Raw genomic sequence first — 25517 nt, 5'->3', positions numbered from 1 at the left:
GAGAAAGAATGATTGGACCAGTCACCAGTCAGCTTTCATGCCTAAGGCGGGACTAGAACTCACCGTCCACTGGTGATTGGCTCAAAGTCACACAAATGACTTTCATGCCTAAGGCGAGACTAGAACTCACTGCCTCCTGCTTTTTAGCCTAGTGCCTTAAACCATTTTACTTAACAGCTACAATGGTTTGCTTAATGACCCCCACAAAAAAATGTAAAATCAGGTCTTAACGACTGTAATGATTTATGACCACAGATTTAATCCCAATTGTTGTGGCTATTTGCAATGCTCAGGCAGGAAACCCTAGACCATTTCAGACAAATGGCTGTCCTATCTCTTCTTAAAAACCTCCAGTGTTGGAGCATTCACAACTTCTGGAGGCAGGTTGTTCCACTGATTAATTGTTCTAACTCTCAGGAAGTTTCTCCCCCTCTTCTTTGGGGCAGCCCCTGAGATATTGGATCACTGCTATCATGTCCCCCCTCGTCTTTCTCATTAAAGTAGACATACCCAATTCCAGCAACCGTTCCCTATATGTTTTAGCCTCCAATCCCCTGATCATCTTTGCTGATCTTCTCTGTACTCTTTCTAGAGTCCCAAATTTCTTTTATACATTGTGATGACCCAAACTGGATGCAGTATTCCAAGTGTAGCCTTACCAAGGCCTTGTAAAGTGGTATTAACACTTCACGTGATCTTGATTCTATCTCTGTGTTAATGCAGTCTAGAACTGTGTTGGCTTTTTTGGCAGCTGCAGCAAACGGCTGGCTCATATTTAAGGGATTGTCCACTAGGACTAGTCCAACCCCCTGCTCAGGCAGGAAACCCTATACCATTTTAGACAAATGGCTGTCCATTAAAAACCTCCAGTGTTGGAGCATTCACAGCTTCTGGAGGCAGGTCGTTCCACTGGTTAATTGTTCTCACTGTCAGGAAGTTTCTCCTTAGTTCTAGGTTGCTTCTCTCCTTGACTAGTTTCCATCCGTTGCTTCTTGTCCTGCCTGCAGGTGCTTTGGAGAATAGGTTGATTCCCTAGTTGCAAGTGAAAACCGGTCATGAGTTACTTTTTTCAGTGCTGTTGTAATTTTGAAAGGTCACTAAAAGAATGGCTGTAAGTCAAGGATTACTAATAGTGATTTATCTATCAAGCTCTGCATTAAAGACAGTCATTTAAAATGATTTACATGTAAGACCATGTTTCTAAGTATGTCCAGGTTGGCTTCCATGCTCAGATGAAGTTAGCTAACTCTTACCATCTGCTGCAACTCAACACTTATACTTAGGTTACAAATTGTGGGTAAGCCACCAGTTCTAACAGGTCAAGAATTTAGATTCCTGTCACATACCAGCCTCAAAAAGGTTCTACAAAGACGTTTCTCAGTCTCAGCAGTTTCCAAGACCTGTGGCCTTCTACTCCCAGAATTCCTCAGACCGCATGGAATTCTGGGAGTTGAAGTCTACAAATCTTAAAAGATTGAGAAACTGTTCTGTCAACTCCAGCTCCAGCTGTGTGCCTCTCCCTGATTTTTGCCTTCATTCTACTTCGATTTTTCTAGTCCCCCAGCAAAATATTTCTGATCTTGCACCATCAGACACCCAGACTGGAGAATGGTGACAGTTCAACGCTGAGCTGCCTTTTAAAATGGTGCAAATCGGGCACCCCATCTTTCAGAGAAGTCTATTAAGCATGCTGTCTGTGGAGATTCTCAGCCATCCAGATCATGGTTGTCCCAAAGGTGCTTTTTAAACCAAGAGGCAACTGGACTTTCTTGTTATTCTTTGAAGAGTGTTTCGCTTCTCATCCAAGAAGCTTCTTCAGCTCTGACTGGATGGTGGGGAATGGAAGGTCACTGGAATGGTGCAAATGGCTGTGGAGCCTTCTTGGAAATTCTTGGACACAGTCCTATCAATAGTTCCAAGAAGACTCCACACCCGTTTGCACTACTCATGTGACCCTGAAGACACAGATAAACCTTCTAGGTCAGGGGTCTTCAGACCTGGCCCTTTTATGACTTGTGGACTTCAACTCCCAGAATTCCTCAGCCAGCATGCCTGGCTGAGGAATTCTGGGAGTTGAAGTCCACAAGTCGTCAAGTTGCCAAGGTTGGAGGCCTCTGCTGTAAACACTGTGCTCTACCAATAATAATATAACAATAACAATAATAAAAATAATAAAAATAATAAAAATAATAACAATAACAACAACAACAACAACAACAACAATAATAATAATAATAATAATAATAATAATAGTAATAATAATAATAAGGTGCAGAACACCCAAATCAGACTTTCAATCCATGCTGAATCAACAAGCTGAAGGGGAAAGAAATTTGGACGAAGGGACAGGAATTCAGACCTGAGTCGATAGACAGCTTTGAACCAGCCAGGCAGCCTCGTCTCCAGAAAATGAACCCCTTTGAGCACTGCCTGCTGAACTTTTATTCCCCTCCAACATTACAAAAACTCCATCCGTCTCATACAAAATAGCATACATAGATAATTGGATACACAGAGAAAATTTCTCAGGTGCCTCTGAGATCATACAAAAACAAGGTACCATAAGATGCATGTGAAGGCTTTATCACAGCGTTTCCCAAACCTCCCACATGCCAGCCCTCCTGTGAGCCAGGAGAGTGTGCTCTCACTGAAACCAACAGGGAGGCTCATTAGGAGGGTCTGGAAAGGCTGAAGGGTGAGAAAACAAATTCTTGGGAAACCAAATTCTGGCCGTTCCCACACAAGCCTCTTTAGAAAATCTTTTCCTGTTTTAATTTTTTTTTACCCCTTTGCCAAAGTTTCAAAACAATGTCAACATTCTCCTTAGGTTTCTATTTCTGCCTTTCTGAGGAATTCTGGGAGTTGGAAGTCCACAAGTCATAAAAGGGCCAGGTTTGAAGACCCCCTGCTCTAGGTGGCCTCAATGACTCTCTAAAAAAAAAAAAGAAGGGAAATGACCAGCCGTCTGCAAGGAGTATAAATCCTTCCATTTTCCCCCCACCATCCAGTCAGAGCTGAAGAAGTTTCCTTGGATGAGAAGCGAAACGTCTTCCAAGAAAAAAACAAGGAAGTCCAGCTGCCTCTTGGGAAAAAAAAACAACAAAACACCATCGGGACTATTAAGGACGCTCCACCGTGGTGGTGCAGATGATACCACTCTAATGGCAGAAAGTGAAGAAGAACTAAAGAGCCTCTCGTTGCGAGTGAAGAAGGAGAGTGCAAAAGTTGGGTTGAAACTTAACATTAAGAAAACCAAGATCATGGCATCTGGCCCTCTCAATTCCTGGCAAATAGATGGGGAAGAAATGGAGGTAGTGACAGATTTTATTTTCCTGGGCTCCAAGATCACTGCAGATGGGGACTGTAGCCAAGAAATTAAAAGATGCTTGCTGCTGGGGAGGAAAGCCATGGCAAATCTAGACAGCACACTAAAAAGCAGAGACATCACCCTGTCAACAAAAGTGCGTATAGTCAAGGCTGTGGTCTTCCCAGTTGCAATGTATGGCTGTGAAAGTTGGACCATAAAAAAGGCTGAGCGCCAAAGAATCGAGGCCTTGGAACTCTGGTGCTGGAGAAGACTCCTGCGAGTCCCTTGGACTGCAAGGCGATCAAACCGGTCAGTCCTAGAGGAGATCAATCCCGACTGCTGTTTAGAAGGCCAGATCCTGAAGCTAAAACTCAAATCCTTTGGCCACCTAATGAGAAGGAAGGACTCACTGGAGAAGAGCCTCATGCTGGGAAAGATTGAGGGCAAGAGAAGAATGGGACGACGGAGAATGAGGTGCTGGATGGAGTCACTGAAGCAGTAGGCGTGAGCTTAAATGGACTCCAGAAGATGGTAGAGGACAGGAAGGCCTGGAGGAACGTTGTCCATGGGGTCACGATGGGTCACACATGACTTCGCAACTAACAACAACAACAACAGAGCCTTGGTGGAGCAGTGGTCTAATGCCTCCTTAAGTAACACCAGCTGCCTGCAATTAGTGCAGGTTCGCATCCCACCAGGCTCAAGGTTGACTCAGCCTTCCATCCTTCCGAGGTAGGTAAAATGAGGACCCAGATTGTTTGGGGCAATAAGCTGACTTTGTAATAATGCCGCTTGGTTTGTGTGTGTGTGTGAAAGCCCTAACAAGCAGGCATATACATAGAATGAAGGCTACTGCTAAGCTTGTAAGCCGCCCTGAGTCTTCGGAGAAGGGCGGGATATAAATGGGATTAAAATAAAAATAAATAAAATAAACACCGTGGTGGTGGAGGGTTTAAAGCTCAGGCCTTGCCTGCAACGCTCCAGGTGGCCACGAGGGGGCAGCAAAGTCGACCAAGGCTGCTGCAACTGTCCTGCCATCCAGGGGCAGATCCCGAGCTGCGAGACACCCCCCCTCCCCCCCCTCCACCTTTTGCAAGCAACCCGTCGCCGGGCTAACCGAAGCCTCCTTCCCCGCAACCAGCCGCTCTGCTTTCCGCCCCCCGCGAGCCCTTTTAAGCGGCTTAAGCCCATCCGCCTGCGGGGGAACCACCCCAGCTGCCAAGAAGCAGGCCTGGCCATTAAAGAGCCCGGCAGTTTTGTCTGCAAATAATGATAACTGTAGCCAAGAAATTAAAAGATGCTTGCTCCTTGGGAGGAAAGCCATGGCAAATCTAGACAGCACACTAAAAAGCAGAGACATCACCCTGTCAACAAAAGTGCGTATAGTCAAGGCCATGGTCTTCCCAGTTGCAATGTATGGCAGTGAAAGCTGGACCATAAGAAAGGCTGAGCGCCAAAGAATTGAGGCCTTTGAACTATGGTGCTGGAGAAGACTCCTGCGAGTCCCTTGGACTGCAAGGCGATCAAACCGGTCAGTCCTAGAGGAGATCAACCCTGACTGCTCTTTAGAAGGTCAGATCCTGAAGCTAAAACTCAAATACTTTGGCCACCTAATGAGAAGGAAGGACTCACTGGAGAAGAGTCTAATGCTGGGAAAGGTTCAGGGCAAGAGAAGAAAGGGACGACAGAGAATGAGGTGGCTGGATGGAGTCACTGAAGCAGGAGGCCTGAGCTTAAATGGACTCCAGAAGATGGTAGAGGACAGGAAGGCCTGGAGGAACGTTGTCCATGGGGTTGCGATGGGACACGACTTCGCAACTAACAACATCAAAGGATAACTTTATTGTCACTTTGAACGTACACCAATTGGCAGACATCCATGCTGGTTTAACTCAAAAGAGTTCCTTTTCGCGGCTCGCCAGTTGCGCTTTTCTGCTTCGAGGGGGGGAGGGATCGCTCGGATCGCGGAAAAGAAAGCGAGCCCCGGTGTAAAAGATGCTCTCTCGCCCGCGGCGCTTGCTTTCGCTTTGGGGCTGCGAGCAGCTGGTCGGCATCCAAAGGTCGCGCTCCGCTCCCGAGGGCGCAAGAGAGCGGGGAACCTCCCGGCTCGACGGCCTCCCGCCGCCGCCGCCGCTCGCAAGTGGGGCGTCCCGCTGGCCGCCAGGCTCCTCCCCGGCCTGGGCTGTGCTGCCCGCCTCGCTCCCGCCGCCCCTATAAGGCTGCTGGGCGGGAGGGCGCGGCCCTGCCTCGCTCGGGCTCCGCGCAGCGCCTCGAGCGCCGGTTGCTGCTCCCGCTCCTGCTCCGGCGGCCATGGCGTGGCTCGGGGTGGAGGGCGAGGACGGCGGGCTCCTGGCCGGGCTGTGGCAGGCCTTGCTGGCGGCGGTGGCGGCCGCCTTCATGAGCTGGCTGTGGTTCGGGAGCGGCCGCGACGGCGGTGGCGGCGAGGGGGGGCGGGAAGCGGCGGAGGAGCCCAAGGGGGACACGCGCGGAGCCCAAGGTACCGTCCACCCTCCTTCCTTCTTTCCTTTCCTTCCTTCTTTCCTTCCTTCCTTCCCTGCCTCCCTCTCTTGCTTCGTATCTTTTTCTTTCCTTCCTTCTCTTCCTTCCTTACTTCCATCTTCCTTCCTTCCTTCTTTCCCTCCCTGCCTCCCTCTCTTTCCTCATATCTTTTTCCTTCCTTCCTTCCTCGCTTCCTTCAATCTTCCTTCCTTCCTTCCTTCTTTCCCTCCCTGCCTCCCTCTCTTTCTTCATATCTTTTTCCTTCCTTCCTTCCTCGCTTCCTTCCTTCAATCTTCCTTCCTTCCTTCTTTCCCTCCCTGCCTCCCTCTCTTTCTTCATATCTTTTTCCTTCCTTCCTTCCTCGCTTCCTTCCTTCAATCTTCCTTCCTTCCTTCTTTGCCTCCCTGCCTCCCTCTCTTTCTTCATATCTTTTTCCTTCCTTCCTTCCTCACTTCCTTCCTTCTTTCCCTCTCTCCCTGCCTCCCTCTTTCTTCATATCTTTTTCCTTCCTTCCTTCCTCACTTCCTTCCTTCTTTCCCTCTCTCCCTGCCTCCCTCTTTCTTTATATCTTTTTCCTTCCTTCCTTCTCTTGCTTCCTTCCATCTTCCTTCCTTCTTTCCCTCCCTTATCTTGCTTCCCTCCTTCCTTCCTTCTCCTTCCTTCCCTCCAACTTGGTTCCATCTTCCTTCCTTCCCCCCCCCTCCTTATCTTGCTTCCTTCTTTCCATCTTCCTTCCTTTCTCTCCTTATGTTGCTTCCTTCCTTCCTTTTCCTTCCTTCCATCCAACTTGGTTCCTTCCTTCCTTCCCTTCCTTTCCCCTTCTGCCGGCCCGCTTCTTCTGGGGCAGAGCGCAGACCCCGAGAGCTGGAAGGGACCTCGGAGGTCGTCTTGCCCAACCCTCTTGCTCGGGTGGGGGGGGGGGTTGTCAAATGATGGTCCGGCCTATTTTTGGAAACCTCCAGCGAGGTTTCAGCGCCTCAAGAAGCGGCTTCGCCTCAGAAACCTCCCGCGCTTTTACGCGCCTCGGGCGCTCTGGAGAGGGGCGCGCGCCCCGCAGGCGTCTTTGGGTCGGTCTCCGGCGTCTCTTTCTGCCTTTATTCCTGCTCCCTTCTCGCTCTGACCAGGACAATTTGGTCCTGAAACACCCCCCCCTCCCCAATTGAGTGCTAGTGGGAACCCCCTCTCATTTATTTATTTATTTAATTGGATTTATATACCGCCCTTTCCCGAAGGACTCAGAGCGGTTTACAGGGTATTTAAAACAAGAAATACAAAAGAAAGAAAGAAAGAAAGAAAGAAAGAAAGAAAGAAAGAAAGAAAGAAAGAAAGAAAGAAAGAAAGAAAGAAAGAAAGAAAGAAAGAAAGAAAGAGAAAGAAAAAAAGAAAAAGATAGATAGATGATAGATAGATAGATAGATAGATAGATAGATGATAGATAGATAGATAGATAGATAGATAGATAGATAGATAGATAGATAGATGATAGATAGATAGATAGAGCTGGATAGGTAGACATAGATGGATAGAGATGGATGGATTTTCACATAACAGTTGCAGCATCCCCATGGACATGCCACTTTCACACGATTTCCCACCACCACCACCACCTCAAACGGGTCAGGCGAAAGCCCTGCTCGACATATTAGTGAGGAGTCCTGGATGCTCTCTGGGATCGCTTGCTTGCAGACGTTCCTCCAATACCCAAACTCGGTAACACCATCAGTGCTAGAAATATTAGTGCTAACCGTGGGGTGGGGATATGGTGGAATATGACACAACCCCGGCCCGTTTGGTATTTGGTGCCAAATATGATGGTCAGGGGAAAAAAAACGCAAGGGGAGAATTCGATTCCCCCAGTGGGTTGTGTGAATGCAGCCAGAATGAGCTGTTAAACCCGAAAACGTTTTAAACTTCTGTATTGAGGGGGGGTGGGTGGGGGTGGGATGGGGTGAGACATGGGGGAGAGGGTCTGCCGAAATCTCTGCTGGTAATAAAATCGGTGCAGCTTCAAAAGGCAAAATAACTTCTGTAAAGTTAGTTCCTCAATATATTTCATAAGAGTTGCTGCTACAGTAGATGATGGGGGAGGCTGCCCTTAATAATGGCTGTGGGACTGCATCCAAACGCCTGTTGGCTCATCCAGGCCTTGCATTGCCCCCATTCGTGAACTACACAACCTGCTGTTGTGCAAGCTTTGCAGGCTCCTACTGTATTTCTCCTTGCACCCTCCTCTACTCCTTCAAAACTCTTCCCTCTAAAAGTACCTTTTTTGGAGGGGGCCACCCGAACCCATCAGTCCTTGGCTGAGGATAATATTGCCTACGTGCTTGTGGGAACCTTCACAACGTTGCCTGCAGGCTGGCAATTTGTAGAAAATTGGCGTGGGAAAGAGTGAGAGAAGTTGCAGGTAGATGGTTTGTGCTTTTTACAGCAAGCTTGGCAAACGTTTTCAGACCTGTGGACTTCAACTCCCAGAATTCCATGGCTGGGGAATTCTGGGAATTGAAGTCCACAGGTCTTAAAGCAGCCAAGCTTGGACACCCGTTTTGGAGCCTGAGATGCTGCATGCTCTTGGTAATAAAAGAAGATTGGATGGAGGCTGCTGGCCCTGAATCAGGCAGCTAAAATGCCTTTGGCCAGCCTATTCAATGGCGCCTCGGCAGGATTCTTATAGCTATTAGAAGGGCAACTATGCAAAGTATCGTCTTAGATTGTGCGACCTTTCTGTGGATCGCGGTGCACAGGCTGCCATCAGTTCTGCAGGCCCCACGGGAATCCTTGGCATTTGGGCCTCTGTTTGCCGAATATATGGACAGGCCATGCAAACTGGCCTTCAGCTATTTTTAGCTCCCTTGTGCCAGCGCCCTGCTAGCCGTTATGCTTATTCATTGCAGAGCCAAAAAGAGCCTTTGCTCTTAACATTTAACAGAGCCCCAATCAATCAGTTTCAAGACTATAATGGGAGAAAACCCTTACTGCAAAGTTAAAAATAAATAAACGCAGGGGAAAAGCTCCCAACTGGAAAATAAATGTGGAAAATAACTGTTCGCTAAAGATAGTACATTTAGTATAATTAATTACAGAGAGTCTCTGATTTATGACAAAAGTTGAGCCCAAAATTGTTGTTGCTGAGACATTGGTTACATGGGTTTTGACCCAGTTTCTTGCCACGGTTGTTAAGTGAATCACTGCAGCTGTTAAGTTAGTAACACAGTTGTTAAGTGAATCTGGCTTCCCCATTGAGTTTGCTTGTCAGAAGGTCGCAAAAGGGGACCACGTGACCCAAGGACACTGCAACTCTGACATAAGCAGGTGCCGAGTGTCTGAATTTCGATCACGTGACCGCGGGGAGGCTGCAACGGTCGAAAGTGTGAAAAATGGTCACAAGTCACCTTTTTCAGTGCTGTTGTAACTTCGGCCACTAAGCGAACTGTTGTAAGTAGAGGACTAACTGTAGTTGCTTGAGTAGTTGATTGCTTGTATTTTTTTTTGTTGTGGCTAATATTTGGAGCTGATTGGTGAAAGGAAAGAAACTCTAATTAAGCAACAGTCCACAATTTCTTGGCATTTCAGCTGTGGTGAAGCCTTAACATCACAATAGCTTCTCCTTTGCCAGCTGGCTTGGTGTACAGATTGGCATCTTACTGGGACAGGAACAGTCTGGAAAGGAGGGTGTGGAACTATATCCGCCCTTTGCAAGGGCTGGTGGCATTTGCTAGACTATTTTTGCAGCTTTCCTTCTGTGTGCTGGTCTGGTGTTCATCTTGCAGTTTCACTCATGCCCAGGAAATAGCATTGAAATTTCCATTGGTTACTCACTAATGTGCAGTCAAGAAGTATCTTACCTAGAAACAATTCCTAAGCACTTTCATTCAAGCTTATAATTCTAGCTTCTTCTTCTTCTTCTTCTTCTTCTTCTTCTTCTTCTTCTTCTTCTTCTTCTTCTTCTTCTTCTTCTTCTTATTATTATTATTATTATTATTATTATTATTATTATTATTATTATTATTATTATTCGCACAGTTAGCCACATTTCCAGACTGGATTTGGCATTTTTGTCTACCTGTCGAGTCCTTACCAAGGACATCTGGGATAGGCAGATGTGGATGTTGGATGGTATTACAGATATCGTCGCAGGAAGGAAGCAGTTCCTAGTAAGGCTGCTTTGTGCAATGGACTAATGGCGAATTTGTCAATGCCGATGATGGCGTCCAAGCGGTGCTCCAGTTGTTTTGGGATTGCACCCAAGGCGCATATTACTATTGGTACTACCCTTGCTTGCCTTTGCCACAGTCTTTCTATTTCTATTTGTAGGTCTTTGTATTTTGTTATCTTCTCCAGTTCTTTCTCATCTATTCTGTTGTTGTTGTTACTACTACTACTACTACTACTACTACTAGCTGTCTATGGAGAGTCTCAATCATCCAGGTCATGGTTATCCCAAAGATACTTTTTCCAAAAGGCAGTTGGACTTTCTTGATCTTTTTCCTTTGAAAATATTTTGCTTCTCATCCAAGGAGCTTCTTCAATGAAGCGAAGAAGCTTCTTGGATGAGAAGCAACATGTTTTCAAAGAGAAAACCAAGGAGGTCCAGTTGCCTTTTGGGAAAAGCACCTTTGGGATTCACGCTAGCATTTACAGTGCATTTATATTATACAGATTATTTAAAAAAAGAGCAAAAGGTTCTGAAAATCAGGTGTCGGGGGGAACCCGTTGTGGATTTTGCTGCTAGACACGAAATTCTTGCCGATCCCTGTTGCCACTGAGCACAAAAGCCAAATCTCTATTGAGGAGTTCCATGTCAGGAGAAAAAGTACAGTTTGCGTGGGATTAAATCATCAGTAAGGATGTTTTCCTTGCTTTAAAGATTTCGTGGCGTGGTGCACAAAAGGACACGTACAAGGAATGTAGAACTGAGACTAACAATATATCCTTTCTGTTTAGAACCGTTGCAGAGAACCAGTGACTGTGTCCTTTCGGAAACAAAACCAGCTTGTGTGTCCAGTCCACAGGAGCCACTAGAGAACCATGTTGCACCCCCAGGAGGTCACCACATCCCTGACGGCTTCATACAGCCTCCTGAAATAGAACCAGTGGTCAAAGATCCTGTAATCCCGTTCGTGAACTATTCAGAATATCTAAGGAGCGAAGCAACCAGTCACCCGAACAGAGCCTCCAAGCCACCCCAAAGCCACAAAATGGAACCGCGTGATGAGAGGATTTTAGCCGAAGGAGACAAGTCTGGTGATAAGCCTGAGGAGAAATTCGACCAAGACCTGGGTCCAGAAACTCTGGATCGTGAAGAAGCTGAGGCCACCAGGAAACCTCGTGCAGATGACGCTGGCAACAAGGACTTGGAACAAGTGAAGAGAATCGCGGCGGTAACTCCCCTGCCTCAGACTGTCCATGTGGTCTTCCGTGTCCACTACATCACTCATTCGGAAGCCCAGCAGATTGCGATCACAGGTGACCACGAGTGTCTAGGCCAGTGGAGCCATTTTATACCCCTCAGGTGTGACAAAGATGGCTTCTGGTCAGACTCTGTGGTTCTACCGTTTGATGCCAGCGTTGAGTGGAAGTTTGTCTTGCTGGAAAGTGGCAAGGTTGTGCGATGGGAAGAATGTGCCAACCGAATGCTAGTAACTGAACATGAAGATCAGGTGGCCCATAAGTCCTGGGGGTATCATTGAACGTATGAGTATATTTCTCCAACTTTACTTACTGACCTTAGTGTGTGCATCTCCTTGCTGTGTGTTTACTAGGACTGCCTCATAGCCAGTCTTTCTTCTGCTAGGCTTTAAGATAGGAACATGTTCTTCAAATGAAATCAAGCCAACAACTCTCTAACAGCAAACAAATTAGCTACTTAGTGGGCAATGTTTCAAAATAAAAACATTTTCAACTCTCAGGGTTGACATTATATTGTGTGAAGAGACAGGTGTGTGAATCAGGGACGCTGAACTTAAGGGATGGTTCAACTGCTCTGTAACTCTTTTAAAATATTCTTAGTTTATTATGACTGCATCAGAAAGCAATAAAGATGGACTTTTACAATGATGGCTGGCCTTTCTACATATATATGTATATATTTCCCTGTAAAGCCTTTTATTGGAATTCAAATATTTTAGCATATCAAACTATATACTACAAAAACACAAAGAAAAATGAAGATAATGGGAAAGTAAGGGAGGGAAAGGGGAAGACAAAAGAGTGTAGGGAAAGGGGGAAAAGAAAAAAAACATTGATTTCCAACTCATTTTGGTGCAGTAGAATAAGTTAACACACAGCCTCAACTTTCGACGTAGAAGATGGCTGGCCTTTATATTTTGGGTGCTTAAAAAGGGGTGTCTTGATTTATTCTGTCTGGAAGACGCTCTCTCTGAGCATTGCTGGAGGGCACATATATCCGCAACTCGCTTGATCTCGGAAAATTGTCCTTTGCCAGTTCTGTCCTGCACCCAACACAGTTTTAGGTGTGTTATTAAAGTACAGTAGCGCTTGTATAAAAGAGGCAGAAAATTAAACTCTCACCGTTTTAATACTATCTTTCATGACTATGAAACCTGCTGGTTTTCTTACTGAAAAGGGTTAAGAGGATGATTAAAAGGTAAAGGTAAAGGTTCCCCCGCTCATGCGTGCTAGTCATTTCTGACTCTAGGGGCCGGTGCTCATCTCCGTTTGAAAGCCGAAGAGCCAGCGCTTGTCCGAGGACGTCTCCGTGGTCATGTGGCTGGCATGACTAGACACCAAAGGCGCACGGAACGCTGTTACGTTCCCACCGTAGTGGTCCCTATTTTTCTACTTGCATTTTTTTACGTGCTTTCGAACTGCTAGGTTGGCAGAAGCTGGGACGAGTAACAGGTGCTCACTCTGCTACGCGGCACTCGGGATTCGACCCGCCAAACTGCCGACCTTCTGATCGACAAGCTCAGCGTCCTAACCCACTGAGCCACCGCCTCCCTTAAGAGGATGATTAGGCTAAATTAATAGACTTCAAATAAAGTTAACCTGGATGTATTTTTTAAAAAATAAACACTGAGTTTCTAAAAATAACGTGGCTAATGCAGTTACCTGTACAGGTATGTTAGTTTACAGTTAATAATTATAATGTATCCATGCCCTGTCCCAGATATATTGAACTGAAGGAGGCTTTTTTCCCTTTGTAAGTAAAAAAAGTTAAATTGATCCTGAATGTATTGACTTGCATTTTGGAAGAAAACTAAAATGCTCTTGATGTGCTTAGTAGTTGTGCGATCGTACTTGTGTGAACTGACATAAATGGGAACCGAGTGATTGAAATCACTTCCCTGAAATTGCTAATTTTTTTTAAAAAAATAATAATAATAAAAAATACAATTGCCGAACTCTAAACTAGGTCTTACTTGAAATTCCTGATTAGCTGATTTAAGCAATAAACCAAATCCAGTTTGGCAGTTATTAACACTGCATAGTTCCGTTTTTCTCTAAAATATCACTTAGCTTTTCTTAATGTTATCTCTTCTTTGTTGCCTTTCTGCATTCCACGAAGCTTCTTATTATTTTATGTCCAACAATCATAAAGACCCAGAATATTACGTTAGAATTAAGTTGGAAGGCACCTTGGAGGTCATCTTGTCCAACCCCCTGCTCAGGCAGGAAACCCTATACCATTTCAGACAAATGGCTGTCCAGTCTCTTCTTAAAAACTTCCAGTGTTGGAGCATTCACAACTTCTGGAGGCAGGTTGTTCCACTGGTTAATTGTTCTACCTGTCAGGAAAATTCTCCTTAGTTCTAGGTTGCTTCTCTCCTTGATGAGTTTCCATCCCTCGTTCCTTGCCCTGCCCTGGGGTGCTTCAACAGCTGTCTCACGACTGCCTTGTGAAATTTTGGGCTTAGCTGTGGTCGTAAGTCAAGAGACTACCTATATATAAACAGATCTTGAAATGCGCCGTGTCCTTCTGTAAAACAAAGCTGATCAGCAAAAGGGCAGCCAATTGTTTTTTTTTTCTGTTACGCTTATTAATAAAGTGCCAGTGATAACCAAGCATTTCCCCCCCCCCCGACCCCGGCGGTTGCATTTCCAACAAAACCTCCCTCAAAATGGGATAAGAGTGCTCAGAAAAGCACGAATACTCTATTGTTAGCGTGCAATACTACTTCCAACTGCTTTGATTCTCGTTCAACCAATGATTAAATCTAATGCAGGGAGCCAGCCTGGTCAACCGTGAGTGAGGTCAAGGATCCCTGGACTAGTTTGAACAAGGTCCCTCTCTCTGTGTGTGTGTGTGTGTGTGTGTGTGTGTGTGTGTGTGTGTGTGATTCTTTAACCAGGAGGCTTCCCTTACAAATAGGAAGGTAGCAGGAGTGTCTGCTTTCTCTTACAGCTAGAAGATTTGTCTGTTGGAAAGCAAATGGACTCTTTTTAGCATTGGGTGGGGGGGGGCGGTAGAGTATATTACAGGAAGTATTTTATTTTTTATTTATTTTTAAATTTTAATTCCATTTATATCCCGCCCTTCTCCGAAGACTCAGGGCGGCTTACAAGCTTAGCAGTAGCCTTCATTCTATGTATATGCCTGCTTATTAGGGCTTTCACACACACCCCAAGCGGCATTATTACAAAGTCAGCTTAATTGCCCCCAACAATCTTAAGTCCTTGACTTAAGGCCACAATTGAGCCCAAAATTTCTGCTGCTCAGTGAGAAGTTCGTTAAGTGAATTTTGCCCCATTTTATGACATTTCTTGCCACAGTTGTTAAGTGAAACACTGAAGTTGTTAAGTTGGTAACCCAGTTGTTAAATGCATGTGACTTCCCCATCGACTTTGCTTGTCGGAAGGTCGCAAAAGGGGATCACACGACCCCGGGACGCTGCAACCGTCATATATATGAACCAAGCGTCTGAATTTTAATCATGCGGCCATGGGGAGGCTGCAAAGGTGGTAACTGTGAAAAATGGTCAAAAGCCACTTCATTCAGTGCTCCTGTAACTTTGAACGGTCGCTAAATGAACTGTTAAGTCGAGGACCACCTGTATAGGGTGGATATTTTCTTTATACGGAATGATAAAATACAGGTAGTCCTTGATTTACAGCCGAAAATTGAGGCCAGCATTTCCATTGCTAAGTGAGAGGGTTGTGAGACAGCAGTCAAGTGAGGTTTGCCCCACTTTATTTATTTATTTATTTATTTATTTATTTATTTATTTATTTATTTATTTATTTATTTATTTATTTATTTGATTTATATACCGCCCTTCTCCCGAAGGACTCAGGGCGGTGTACAGGGCAATAAAAATAAGAATACAGGATACAAGATTTAAAGTTAAATGATTGTGCCCAATGTAGTAAGTTAGTTAAAAACAATGTTAAAACCCCAAACCCATCAGACCAGGCCGGCTTGTTCGAATAGATAAGTTTTTAGATCACGTCGGAAGGAGCGAAGGTTGGGGGCCATCCGTAGTTGAGCCGGTAAGCGGTTCCAAAGGACTGGTGCGCCCACCGAGAACGCTCTCCCCCTGGGGGGTCACCAGTCGACATTCTCTGACCGGTGGTACCCTGAGGAGGCCCTCTCTGTGGGAGCGTACAGGACGGAGGGAAGTTGACGCCGGCAGTAGGTGCTCCCGTAGGTAATCCGGACCCATGCCATGTAGGGCTTTATATGTCATTACCAGCACCTTGAATCTTACCCGGAAGGTAGCTGGAAGCCAATGCAGCTCACGGAGCAGAGGTGTAACATGGGAGTATCGGGAGACCCCCAAAAGAACTCGCGCGGCTGCATTCTGTACCAGCTGAAGCTTCTGAGTGGTCCTCAAGGGCAGCCCTATGTAGAGAGCATTGCAGTAGTCTAAACGAGAGGTCACAAGTGCATGAGTGACTGTACGCAAGGCATCCAGGTCCAGATAGGGTCGCAACTGGCGCACCAGATGAACCTGGGCGAAGGCCCCTCTAGTCACAGCTCCTATATGACCTTTATGACCTTTCTTGCCACAGTTGTTAAGTAAATCACTACAGGTGTTAAGTCAGTAACATGGTTGTTAAGTGAATCTGGCTTCTCTATTGACTTTGCTTGTCGGAAGGATGCAAAAGGAGACCATGACTCTGCAACCGTCATAAATATGAACCAGTGGCCAAGTGTCTGAATTTTGATCACGTGACCACGGGGGAATGCCGCAACAGTCATAAGTGTGAAAAAAGGTCATAAATCACTTTTCAGTGCCGTTGTAACTTCAAACGGTCGCTAAATGAACGTTTGTAAATCGGGGACTGCTTGTACGGATAAAATAGACATCTGCAAGAGAGAATTATTTATTTATTTATTTATTTATTTTTATTAAATTTATATACCGCCCTATTCCCGTAGGACTCAGGGCGGTTTACAGGGAAAATTAAAAGCATAACATACAAAAATTAAAATCAGTTAAAACAATTAATTAATTAAAGTCCCCAAAATTTAAAACTAAAACCCAATAAAAATTAAAACCCCTCAGTCTGGGCCAGACAGCTCAGAATCTGAGTTTGATTGGCAGAAGTCCTTCTCATCTCCCTCTTCCATCCCTAAAATAACACAGCCCTTGCCGTTAAACATCTGTCTGCAACATATGAAGAATGCTTAAATCGCTTAGAGAGATATTATAATCAGATCCATGCTGACAGCCTTTCCAATCTAGATGGCCTATTTTTCCGTGTGAGTCATCGGAAATTCCAATAGCCGTGCTTAATTCAGTTTCATGATGGGAACCGGGTTGTAGCTCCCGAAACGGATAGAGGTACGGGATATCTTCTGAAACTGCACCCATTTAAATCTGATCCTATTTTGATTCCACATCCAATCATTTTGCAGGAGGACTGGAATAAAATAGGCCTTGGGCAAGCTGTTACGGCCCTGAGACTTTCAGTTCGGGCATGCCGTAGTTTGCTTTCAAACATTTGCCGTTTTAAATTGTTATTAACTCTGCTTTCATCTTACCAAGTGATTAATTAATGCTTAGGATACAGAAGGTTCCACTATTGCAAAAGGGGGATGCTGAACATTTTAAGCACAATAACAAGAGTTGGAAAGGGACCTTGGAGGTCATCTAGTCCAACCCCCTGCTCGAGCAGAAGACCCTATACCATTTTAGACAAATGGTTGTCCAATCTCCTCTTAAAAACTTCCAGTGTTGGAGCATTCACAGCTTCTGGAGGCAGGTTGTTCCACTGGTTAATTGTTCTAACAGTCAGAAAATTTCTCCTTAGTTCTAGGTTGCTTCTCTCCTTGATGAGTTTCCATCCGTTGCTTCTTGTCCTGCCTTCAGGTAATTTGGAGAATAGCTTGACACCCCCCCCTCTTCTTTGTGGTAGATCCCCAAATATTGGAACACTGCTATAGTGTTCCTTCTTTTCATTAAACTGGACATAGCCAATTCCTGCAATTCCTCACCTGTTTTAGCCTCCAGTCTCCTCATCAATCTTGTTGCTCTTCTCTGCACTCTTTCTAGAGTCCCAACATCTTTTTTATAGCGTGGCGACCAAAACCGGATGCACTTTTCCAAGCGCACACATACAACCCAGCAGAGATAGATGTGTGCAGGAGAGGCAGGCGTATAATATCGCAGGCGTGCTTATCATTTTTGGATTTATTTTTAAACTGCTGAAGACGTTGAACGAGCCAAGGTTCCTGCACTGATGTTTAAACATGTCTGCTTTTGCACGACAAGCTGATCATAAAAATGGGGGGGGAGGGAGAGAGAGAGTACTGAATTGAAAACTTTCGCTTAGGTGACCGTAATTATTTCAAAGGAGACTGGGATGAATACTGGGATTGAGTTAACAGGTGAGGCCCTGGCCTCCTAATCATCTGAAAAGGGGCACTGTTTACTTAGGTGAAGTTTATAAAATCACTGAGTAAGCTAACTAAGAGTCCAAAGTCTGCATAAGAACTGAGCGTGCCTATGTATAGCAAAGAGCTATTTCACAATGGAGAGAAAAAACCAGATCAAATGTAAACTTGATGGGTGAAGCAAGGAGGAATTTTCCCAAGCAGAACTAAGGAACCGGCAGCTTAGATGTTTTCCAGTCCTCTCATCTGCTAATTCTCCAAGTCCAGTGTCTGGAGAGTCACCAATTCCTTGCCTTTCTTCCCTGCAATTCTATGTTATTCCTGCAATAGCGCAGAGCAGGGGTCTCCAAACCTGCCAACCATTAAGACTTGTGGACTCCAACTCCCAGAATTCCTCAGCCAGCCAGCTATATTTAACAAGCGTTGCAGCCTCCCCAGGGACACGTGATCAGAATTCAGATGCTTGGCAACTGACTGACTCATATTTAGGACGGTTGCAGTATCCCGGGGTCATATGATCACGTTTTACGACCTTCTGACAAGCAAAGTCAAAGGGAAAGGCAGATTTGCTTAACAACCATGTTACTAACTTAACGACTGTAGGGACTCACTTAATAAATATGGCAAAAAAGGTCATAAAATGGGGCAAGAGTCACTTAACAGATGTCTCACTTAGCGACAGAAATTTGAGGCTCAGTTGTGGTCGTAAGTTGAGGATTAACCTGATCCAAACTTGCGTAACTTTTTGAGATCAACCAACATAGCTAGATGTTTGCATCCTAGCAGGATGGATGGATGGAGGGAGGGAGGGACGGAGAGAGAGAGAGAGAGAGCGAACTACTGTATATATGCAAGGGCACACATAAGGTTTAATAACCAAGTTGAGAAACTCAAAACTGTGAGATCTATTTCCACATGGAACAGGAATCTGGCGCTAGGTGAAGACATGGTGTGATTCATTATAGGAAAAAATCATGTTATCATAGGGATGATAGGGTTGGTATCATGAAACAATTGTTTAAACCTCTCAGATGAGTAGTAGACCACCGAGTAGGACAGAGGTATCCAACCTTGGCAACTTTAAGACCTGTGGACTTCAACTCCCAGAATCCCCATGCTGGCTGAGGAATTCTGGGAGTTGAAGACCACAAGTCTTAAAGTTGTCAAGGCCGAACCCATCTGCTCTGCCTGGCTGAGGAATTCTGGGAGTTGAAGTCCGCGAGTCTTAAAGTTGCCAAGATCCCTGGCACAGAATCAAATTGGATCCGCCCTCATGTGATCACCAGATCTGGTCCAATCAGCAGCTCTTCCAGTCCAACCCCTTGCTCTAGCAGGAGACTCTATACCAGTCTGGACAAATGGCTGTCCAACCTCATCTTATACAACTTCCAGTGTTGGAGCACCCACAACTTCTGGAGGCCAAGCCGTTCCACTGGCTGATTGTTCTCACAGGCAGCTAGTTCTGGGTTGCTTCGTTAGTTTCCATCCATTGCTTCTTGTCCTGCCTTCTAGTCCTCTCCTCTGTGGCAGCCCCTCAAATATTGGAATACAGCTATCGTGTCTTTGTTAAGACTAGACCACAGGTCTGCAACCTTGACAACTTTAAGACTTGTGGACTTCAACTCCCAGAATTCTGGCTGAGGAATTCTGGGAGCTGAAGTCCACAAGTTTTAAAGTTGTCAAGGTTGCAGATCCCTGGACTAGACATTCTGGCCATGGTTCTTCATATGCTTTAGCCTCCAGTCCCCTAATCATCTTGGTTGCTCTTCTCTGCACTCTTTCTAGCATATTGTGAGCAGAATTGGACACAATATTCCAAATGTGGCCTCACCCAGTGCAAGCTCAAGCGGTACTATCACTTCATGTGATTTGGAAAATATCCCTCTGTTTTAATGTAACGCTAGGACTGCAGAGTTGGGCCAGCTCCTGTTGAGTCTACGTAGAGCAGGGGTCTTCCAACTTGGCCCTTTGATGACTTGTGGACTTCAGCTCCCAGAATTCCTCAGCCAGGCACACGTGCCTGGCTGAGGAATTCTGGGAGTTGAAGTCCACAAGTCATCAAAGGGCCACGTTGGAAGACCCCTGACGTAGAGAGTGAGTTGCACCACAGCAAAGAAAACAGCTGTGCCATTACCTCATTAGCACTATAATGGTTGTGTCTGGCTCCGGGTGCTGTTTTGCTTTCCTGAATGGCAACTCGTGATACCGCAAATCCACCGGGATAGAACAGACAATCCAGAGTATGTGCTCTTCACCCATGCATGGCATTCTGCTAAACTGGATCACGGCGTCTGCTTGAATCTGGCCAGCTGATCAGCTCCTGCCTTCCAGAGCTGATGCATTTTGAGCCAAATTGGAAGTTCCTAAAATAATACAAGTGCACAATAGCACGGGATGAATTACCTCAGGGCTTGTGGCCCTTTCCAAGTCACGGAGACGCTAATAGTCTCGGTCGTCGTCGTTGTTGGTTTTTTTTTAAAGCAAAAGACAGATTACAAAACTATGTCAACTTTTACTATTAACAAGAACAGGAGGCTTAAAAACGTTCCATTTGGCGAGAGGCAATCTGGATACTTCTTTGGGGGATTAAAAATAAATAAATGCGCCCATATATTCATTTGGAGAGCTTCTTCTCTTTTTCCTTGGCTTGCTCTATTTTCTTTTCCTGGCATCTCATCATGCTGGACATTGCTGGAAATAGCATAAAGGAAAGGGCTGTTAACACCACATAGTGTCTGTAAAACAAATGTCGTCTCTCTTTTAATTTAATTTAATTTAATAATTTAATTTGTATACCGCCCTTCTCCCGAAGGACTCAGGGCGGTGAACATAGGTTTTGTAAAAAATGGTTCAGGTGTTGGCTACAAACCAGGAGACCATGAGTACCAGTCCCACCATAGGCATGAAAACCAGCTGGGTCACTTTGGGCCAATCACCAAGAGACTGTGAGTTCCAGTCCCACCGTAGGCATGAAAGCCAGCTGGGTGACTTTGAGCCAATCACCAGGAGACTGTGAGTTCTAGTCCCGCCATAGGCACGAAAACCAGCTGGGTGACTCTGGGCCAATCACCAGGAGATGGTGAGTTCTAATCCCACTTTAGGCATGAAAGCCAGCTGGGTGACTTTGAGCCAATCACCAGGAGACTGTGAGTTCTAATCCCGCTTTAGGCATGAAAGCCAGCTGGGTGACTTTGAGCCAATCACCAGGAGACGGTGAGTTCTAATCCCGCTTTAGGCATGAAAGCCAGCTGGGTGACTTTGAGCCAATCACCAGGAGACGGTGAGTTCTAGTCCCGCCATAGGCACGAGAACCAGCTGGGTGACTTTGGGCCAATCACCAGGAAATGGTGAGTTCTAGTCCCGCCTTAGCCATGAAAGCCAGCTGGGTGACTTTGAGCCAATCACCAGGAGACGGTGAGTTCTAATCCCGCTTTAGGCATGAAAACCAGCTGGGTGACTTTGAGCCAATCACCAGGAGACGGTGAGTTCTAATCCCGCTTTAGGCATGAAAACCAGCTGGGTGACTTTGAGCCAATCACCAGGAGACAGTGAGTTCTAGTCCCGCCATAGGCACGAGAACCAGCTGGGTGACTTTGGGCCAATTACCAGGAGATGGTGAGTTCTAGTCCCGCCTTAGGCATGAAAACCAGCTGGGTGACTTTGAGCCAATCACCAGGAGACGGTGAGTTCTAGTCCCGCCATAGGCATGAAAGCCGGCTGGGTGAATTTGAGGCAATCACCAGGAGACAGTGAGTTCTAGTCCCGCCATAGGCACGAGAACCAGCTGGGTGACTTTGAGCCAATCACCAGAAGATGGTGAGTTCTAGTCCCACCGTAGGCATGAAAGCCGGCTGGGTGACTTTGGGCCAGTCTCTCTCTCAGCCCTACTCATTTCCGTTGTTGTTGGGAAAATAGGTGGAGGAAGAACTATTAGTTATGTTCACCAGCCTGAGTTATTTTGTAAAAATAGTAAAGCTGGGATACAAATAAATAAATAAAAATAAATTTTTCCCTACTCCTCATGAGGGGCAATAGGAAAAGACTTGTGCAGGATGTCCTCTCATCCAGAGCCTCCTCCTACCAGGTGTAAGAGCTACCTACCAACCTTTAACGTTCAGGAAGCTTTTAGAAATATGCTTTATTCAGGAAGCAACAGAGGACTCAAGCCGTAACGCTTAGAGCAGACATGTCAAACACAAGGCCTGGGGGCCAGATCCGGCCCGCGAAGTGGTTTCATGTGGCCCGCGAAGCCATCCTGGAAACAGTGAGGGAACGGCCCCCACTGCCTTGGCCCTGGCCCAGAGACCCTCCTCCTGCCAGAGACCCTCAGATCTGTCCCACTCCTGCCCAGGCCCCCATAGGCACCCTTGATGCAAATGATGTAGAGCTGGCCATGCCCACCCAGTAGGCCGTATGCACTCTAGCCACGCCCACCCAGTAGGCCACGCCCACCCTGGCCATACCGACCTGGCCCCTTGAGGGCAACCGCAATGCTGATGCGGCCCTCAATAAAATTGAGTTTGACACCCCTGGATTAGAGGCACTTGAGCACACCCGGCACCTGGCTTTTATGATTGTAATACCAGAACTGTTGGTTGTATTTTACCATGTGATACGATGATGTTTTGATAGCTGTGTTAGGCGTTAAGATGCTTTATGTCCAATGAGAGAAATGGCAAAAAAGGGACTTGTAATATATAAATAGGGACGCGGTGGCTCAGTGGGTTAGGACGCTGAGCTTGTCGATCAGAAGGTCGGCAGTTTGGCAGGTCGAATCCCGAGTGCCGCATAACAGAGTGAGCGCCTGTTACTCGTCCCAGCTTCTGCCAACCTAGCAGTTCGAAAGCACGTAAAAATGCAAGTAGAAAAATAGGGACCACTACGGTGGGAAGGTAACAGCGTTCCGTGCGCCTTTGGCGTCTAGTCATGCCAGCCACATTACCACGGAGACGTCCTCGGACAAGCGCTGGCTCTTCGGTTTTGAAACGGAGATGAGCACCAGCCCCTAGAGTCGGAAACGACTAGCACGCATGTGCGGGGGAACCTTTACCTTAATATATAAATCCATTTCAAAGGTGGACTTTTGTCACGACAGACAGGTGCCACAGTGATCCTTCTTATCAGAGGATAGCAATTTTAGGAGCTGGCTTGAAGCTCTTTTGTACTGTAAAAGCACCCTGGATGCTAATGGTGCTATGTGAATGGATACAGGTAGTCCTTGACATATGACCACAAGTTAGCCCAAAATTTCTCTTGCTAGGCGAGACTGTTTAAGTAAACTTCGCTCCATTTTATGACTTTTGTTGCCACAGCTGTTAAACAAATCACTGCAGTTGTTAAGTTGGTAACGCAGCTGTTAAGGGAATCTGGTGTCCCCATTGACTCCATTTGCCAGAAGGTCGCAAAAGGGGATCACACGATCCTGGGACACTGCAACCGTCGTAAATAACCAGTTGCCAAGCGTCTGAATTTTGACCAGGTGACCATGGGAACGCGGCAACGATTGTGAGCGTAGCTAGTAAGAACAGTTGTAAGTGTGACAAACGGGCATAGGTCAGCTTTTTTCCAGTGCCGTTGTAAGTTCAGTCACTAAATGAAGGCTTGTAAGCCAAGGACTACCTGTATTAGTTAAGGCCAGCCTTGCCTAGGGCAGTTGTGTCTAGTGAAAGTGTTGTAAAAGGAAATTCTTCAGAAAGTGGACGGTTTCAATTTCCTTTGCCTCACAAAGCCAATCAACTTGTTTTAAGAAATCCTCAAGGCGATTTCCTGCGTCACAGTAACAAAATGCACAAGAGCGGCAAGAATTATATTTGCGCAACACTGGAAAAGTGAAGGAATGCCATCAGATGAAAAAGTAATTAAAAAAAAATACTAGACTGCGCAGAGATGGACAGATTGGCTATGAGACTGAAAGAAAGAAGAAGAAATGGACTATTATCAAACCGGGGACTTATTTTACCGTTGGCTGGAGGAAAGAAGAAAGGATTAGGAATTAAATATGCATTAGCGTGTAAAGTCAGACAGCACGTTGGTAGAAAAATTACTACTCTAGGTATGGAAAAAATGAATTTAAAAAAAACCTCATCAACAAACAAATAAACCAAAAGGACTTTAAAAGGTAAAGGTAAAGGTTCCCCCGCACATGCGTGCTAGTCGTTTCCGACTCTAGGGGCCGGTGCTGATCTCCGTTTCAAAGCCGAAGAGCCAGCGCTTGTCCGAGGACGCCTCCGTGGTCATGTGGCCGGCATGACTAGATGCCAAAGGCGCACGGAACGCTGTTACCTTCCCACCGTAGTGGTCCCTATTTTTCTACTTGCATTTTTACGTGCTTTCGAACTGCTAGGTTGGCAGAAGCTGGGACGAGTAACAGGCGCTCACTCTGCTACGCGGCACTTGGGATTCGACCTGCCAAACTGCCGACCTTCTGATCGACAAGCTCAGCGTCCTAACCCACTGAGCCACCGCGTCCCTATTTATATATTACAAGTCCCTTTTTTTGCCATTTCTCTCATTGGACATAAAGCATCTTAAAAGATCAGCATTCTAACGCCTAACACAGCTATCAAAACATCATTGTATCACATGGTAAAATACAACCAACAGTTTGTAAATGTGCAAGGACGAAGCAAACAAATTTCTCCCACCTTGGTTGTTTAACTGCATTGTTTCCATAAGGTTTTGTAGATTCTCCATCTTGTTCTGCAATTTCCTGCGAGCACTTCCACTGGATTCCCCCGCCTGAATCGCTAGGGACAAAATAGCCAGTCACGTAAACCAGTGCTGCCCAATGATTCCATCTTCGTGGACCGGTGGGGAGATGGGGGAGGGGGGGGAGAAGGGAGATGATTCCACATAAGTGGACAGCAAGCAGAAGTGTGAGAACAGCTCCATTTGCGTGAGCGGTGTGCACGAGTGCCTGCCGCTCATTTTAAAGGGAGCACGTGTGTGCTCTCACCCGCTGCTTGCGCAAGTGGCGCTGTGCATGCGCTCACCGGCCATTTCCGTGGCCTGGCTGCAAACCCCCCACTGCCCACTGGTGGGCCATGGCCCACAGGTTGGGGACCCTTGATGTAAACTGTCAAGAGATATAAAAAGCACCCACATCCACAGTCAGGACTGCCAGCGGTAAAGGCAAAAGCACAAGTCAGCTGAACAGTTGTAGTTGTGTTGATCTACACAACATTACATTAACACTGACCAAGTCCTGGTTTTTTCAGAGCCCAACTAGATTGCTGGGACTGGCAGAGCAGCTCAGGTTACTACCCATAGAAACAAAGTTAATTCGTAATCCTCAACTTATGACCACAGTAGGGGTCAGAATTTCCACTGCTAAACAAGGCAGTTGTTAAGTGAGTCACACCTGATTCTGCTACCATTTTTTACCAAAGTTGTTGTGAACTTTAGTTAAGGAGTAAGTATTAAGTGAATCACTACAGGTGTTAAGTGAATCCTATTCTATTCTATTCTATTCTATTCTATTCTATTCTATTCTATTCTATTCTATTCTATTCTATTCTATTCTATTCTATTCTATTCTATTCTATTCTATTCTATTCTATTCTATTCCATTCCATTCCATTCCATTCCATTCCACTATTCTGTTCTATTCTGCTCCATTCTGTTCCGTTCCAATCCAATTCCTGTTCTGTTCTGTTCTGTTCTGTTCTGTTCCATTCCAGTTCCATTTCATTCTATTTGATTCCATTCTATTATTCTCTTCTCTTCTCTTCTCTTCTCTTCTCTTCTCTTCTCTTCTCTTCTCTTCTCCTCTCCTCTCCTCTCCTCCCCTCCCCTCCCCTCCTCTTCCAATCCAATTTCTGTTCCATTCTGTTCCGTTCCAGTTCCAATTCCAATTCCAGTTCCATTCCATTCTATTCCATTCCATTCCATTCTAAATGAAGGACAACCTGG

At 45.8% G+C, this 25517-nt stretch overlaps 2 protein-coding genes across 2 annotated transcripts in view; one reads left to right on the top strand and one right to left on the bottom strand.

Moving 5' to 3' along the window:
* The first annotated feature begins 5521 nt into the window (after positions 1-5521).
* STBD1 (starch binding domain 1) lies at positions 5522-11881 on the top strand. Its single transcript, XM_083367987.1, has 2 exons — positions 5522-5804; positions 10751-11881. Exons 1-2 carry the CDS (start codon positions 5618-5620, stop codon positions 11494-11496), a joined length of 933 nt encoding a protein of 310 aa, XP_083224113.1. The 5' UTR covers positions 5522-5617; the 3' UTR covers positions 11497-11881.
* Positions 11882-20220: 8339 nt separating this feature from the next.
* The window catches only part of CCDC158 (coiled-coil domain containing 158), a gene marked incomplete at both ends in the record, with an annotated part of 69144 nt that continues 63847 nt past the window's right edge, over positions 20221-25517 (bottom strand). Inside the window, 2 exons of the mRNA XM_083368038.1 lie at positions 20221-20297; positions 24251-24352. Of these exons, the coding sequence (XP_083224164.1) occupies positions 20221-20297; positions 24251-24352 (179 nt within the window). The remainder of the gene's footprint in view (positions 20298-24250; positions 24353-25517) is intronic.

This window comes from Vipera ursinii, assembly GCF_947247035.1.
Source record: "Vipera ursinii genome assembly, chromosome: 7".
Classification (NCBI taxonomy): Eukaryota; Metazoa; Chordata; class Lepidosauria; order Squamata; family Viperidae; genus Vipera; species Vipera ursinii.
Note: the sequence above shows the minus strand (reverse complement) of the source record. Positions and strands in the feature narration are given on the sequence as shown.

Bases quoted from the DNA above. Each gene is read 5' to 3' on its own strand.
- STBD1 (XM_083367987.1), top strand. From the start codon at position 5,618: ATGGCGTGGCTCGGGGTGGAGGGCGAGGACGGCGGGCTCCTGGCCGGG. The intron at 5,805-10,750 runs GTACCGTCCACC...CTTTCTGTTTAG, and splicing joins GGACACGCGCGGAGCCCAAG to AACCGTTGCAGAGAACCAGT.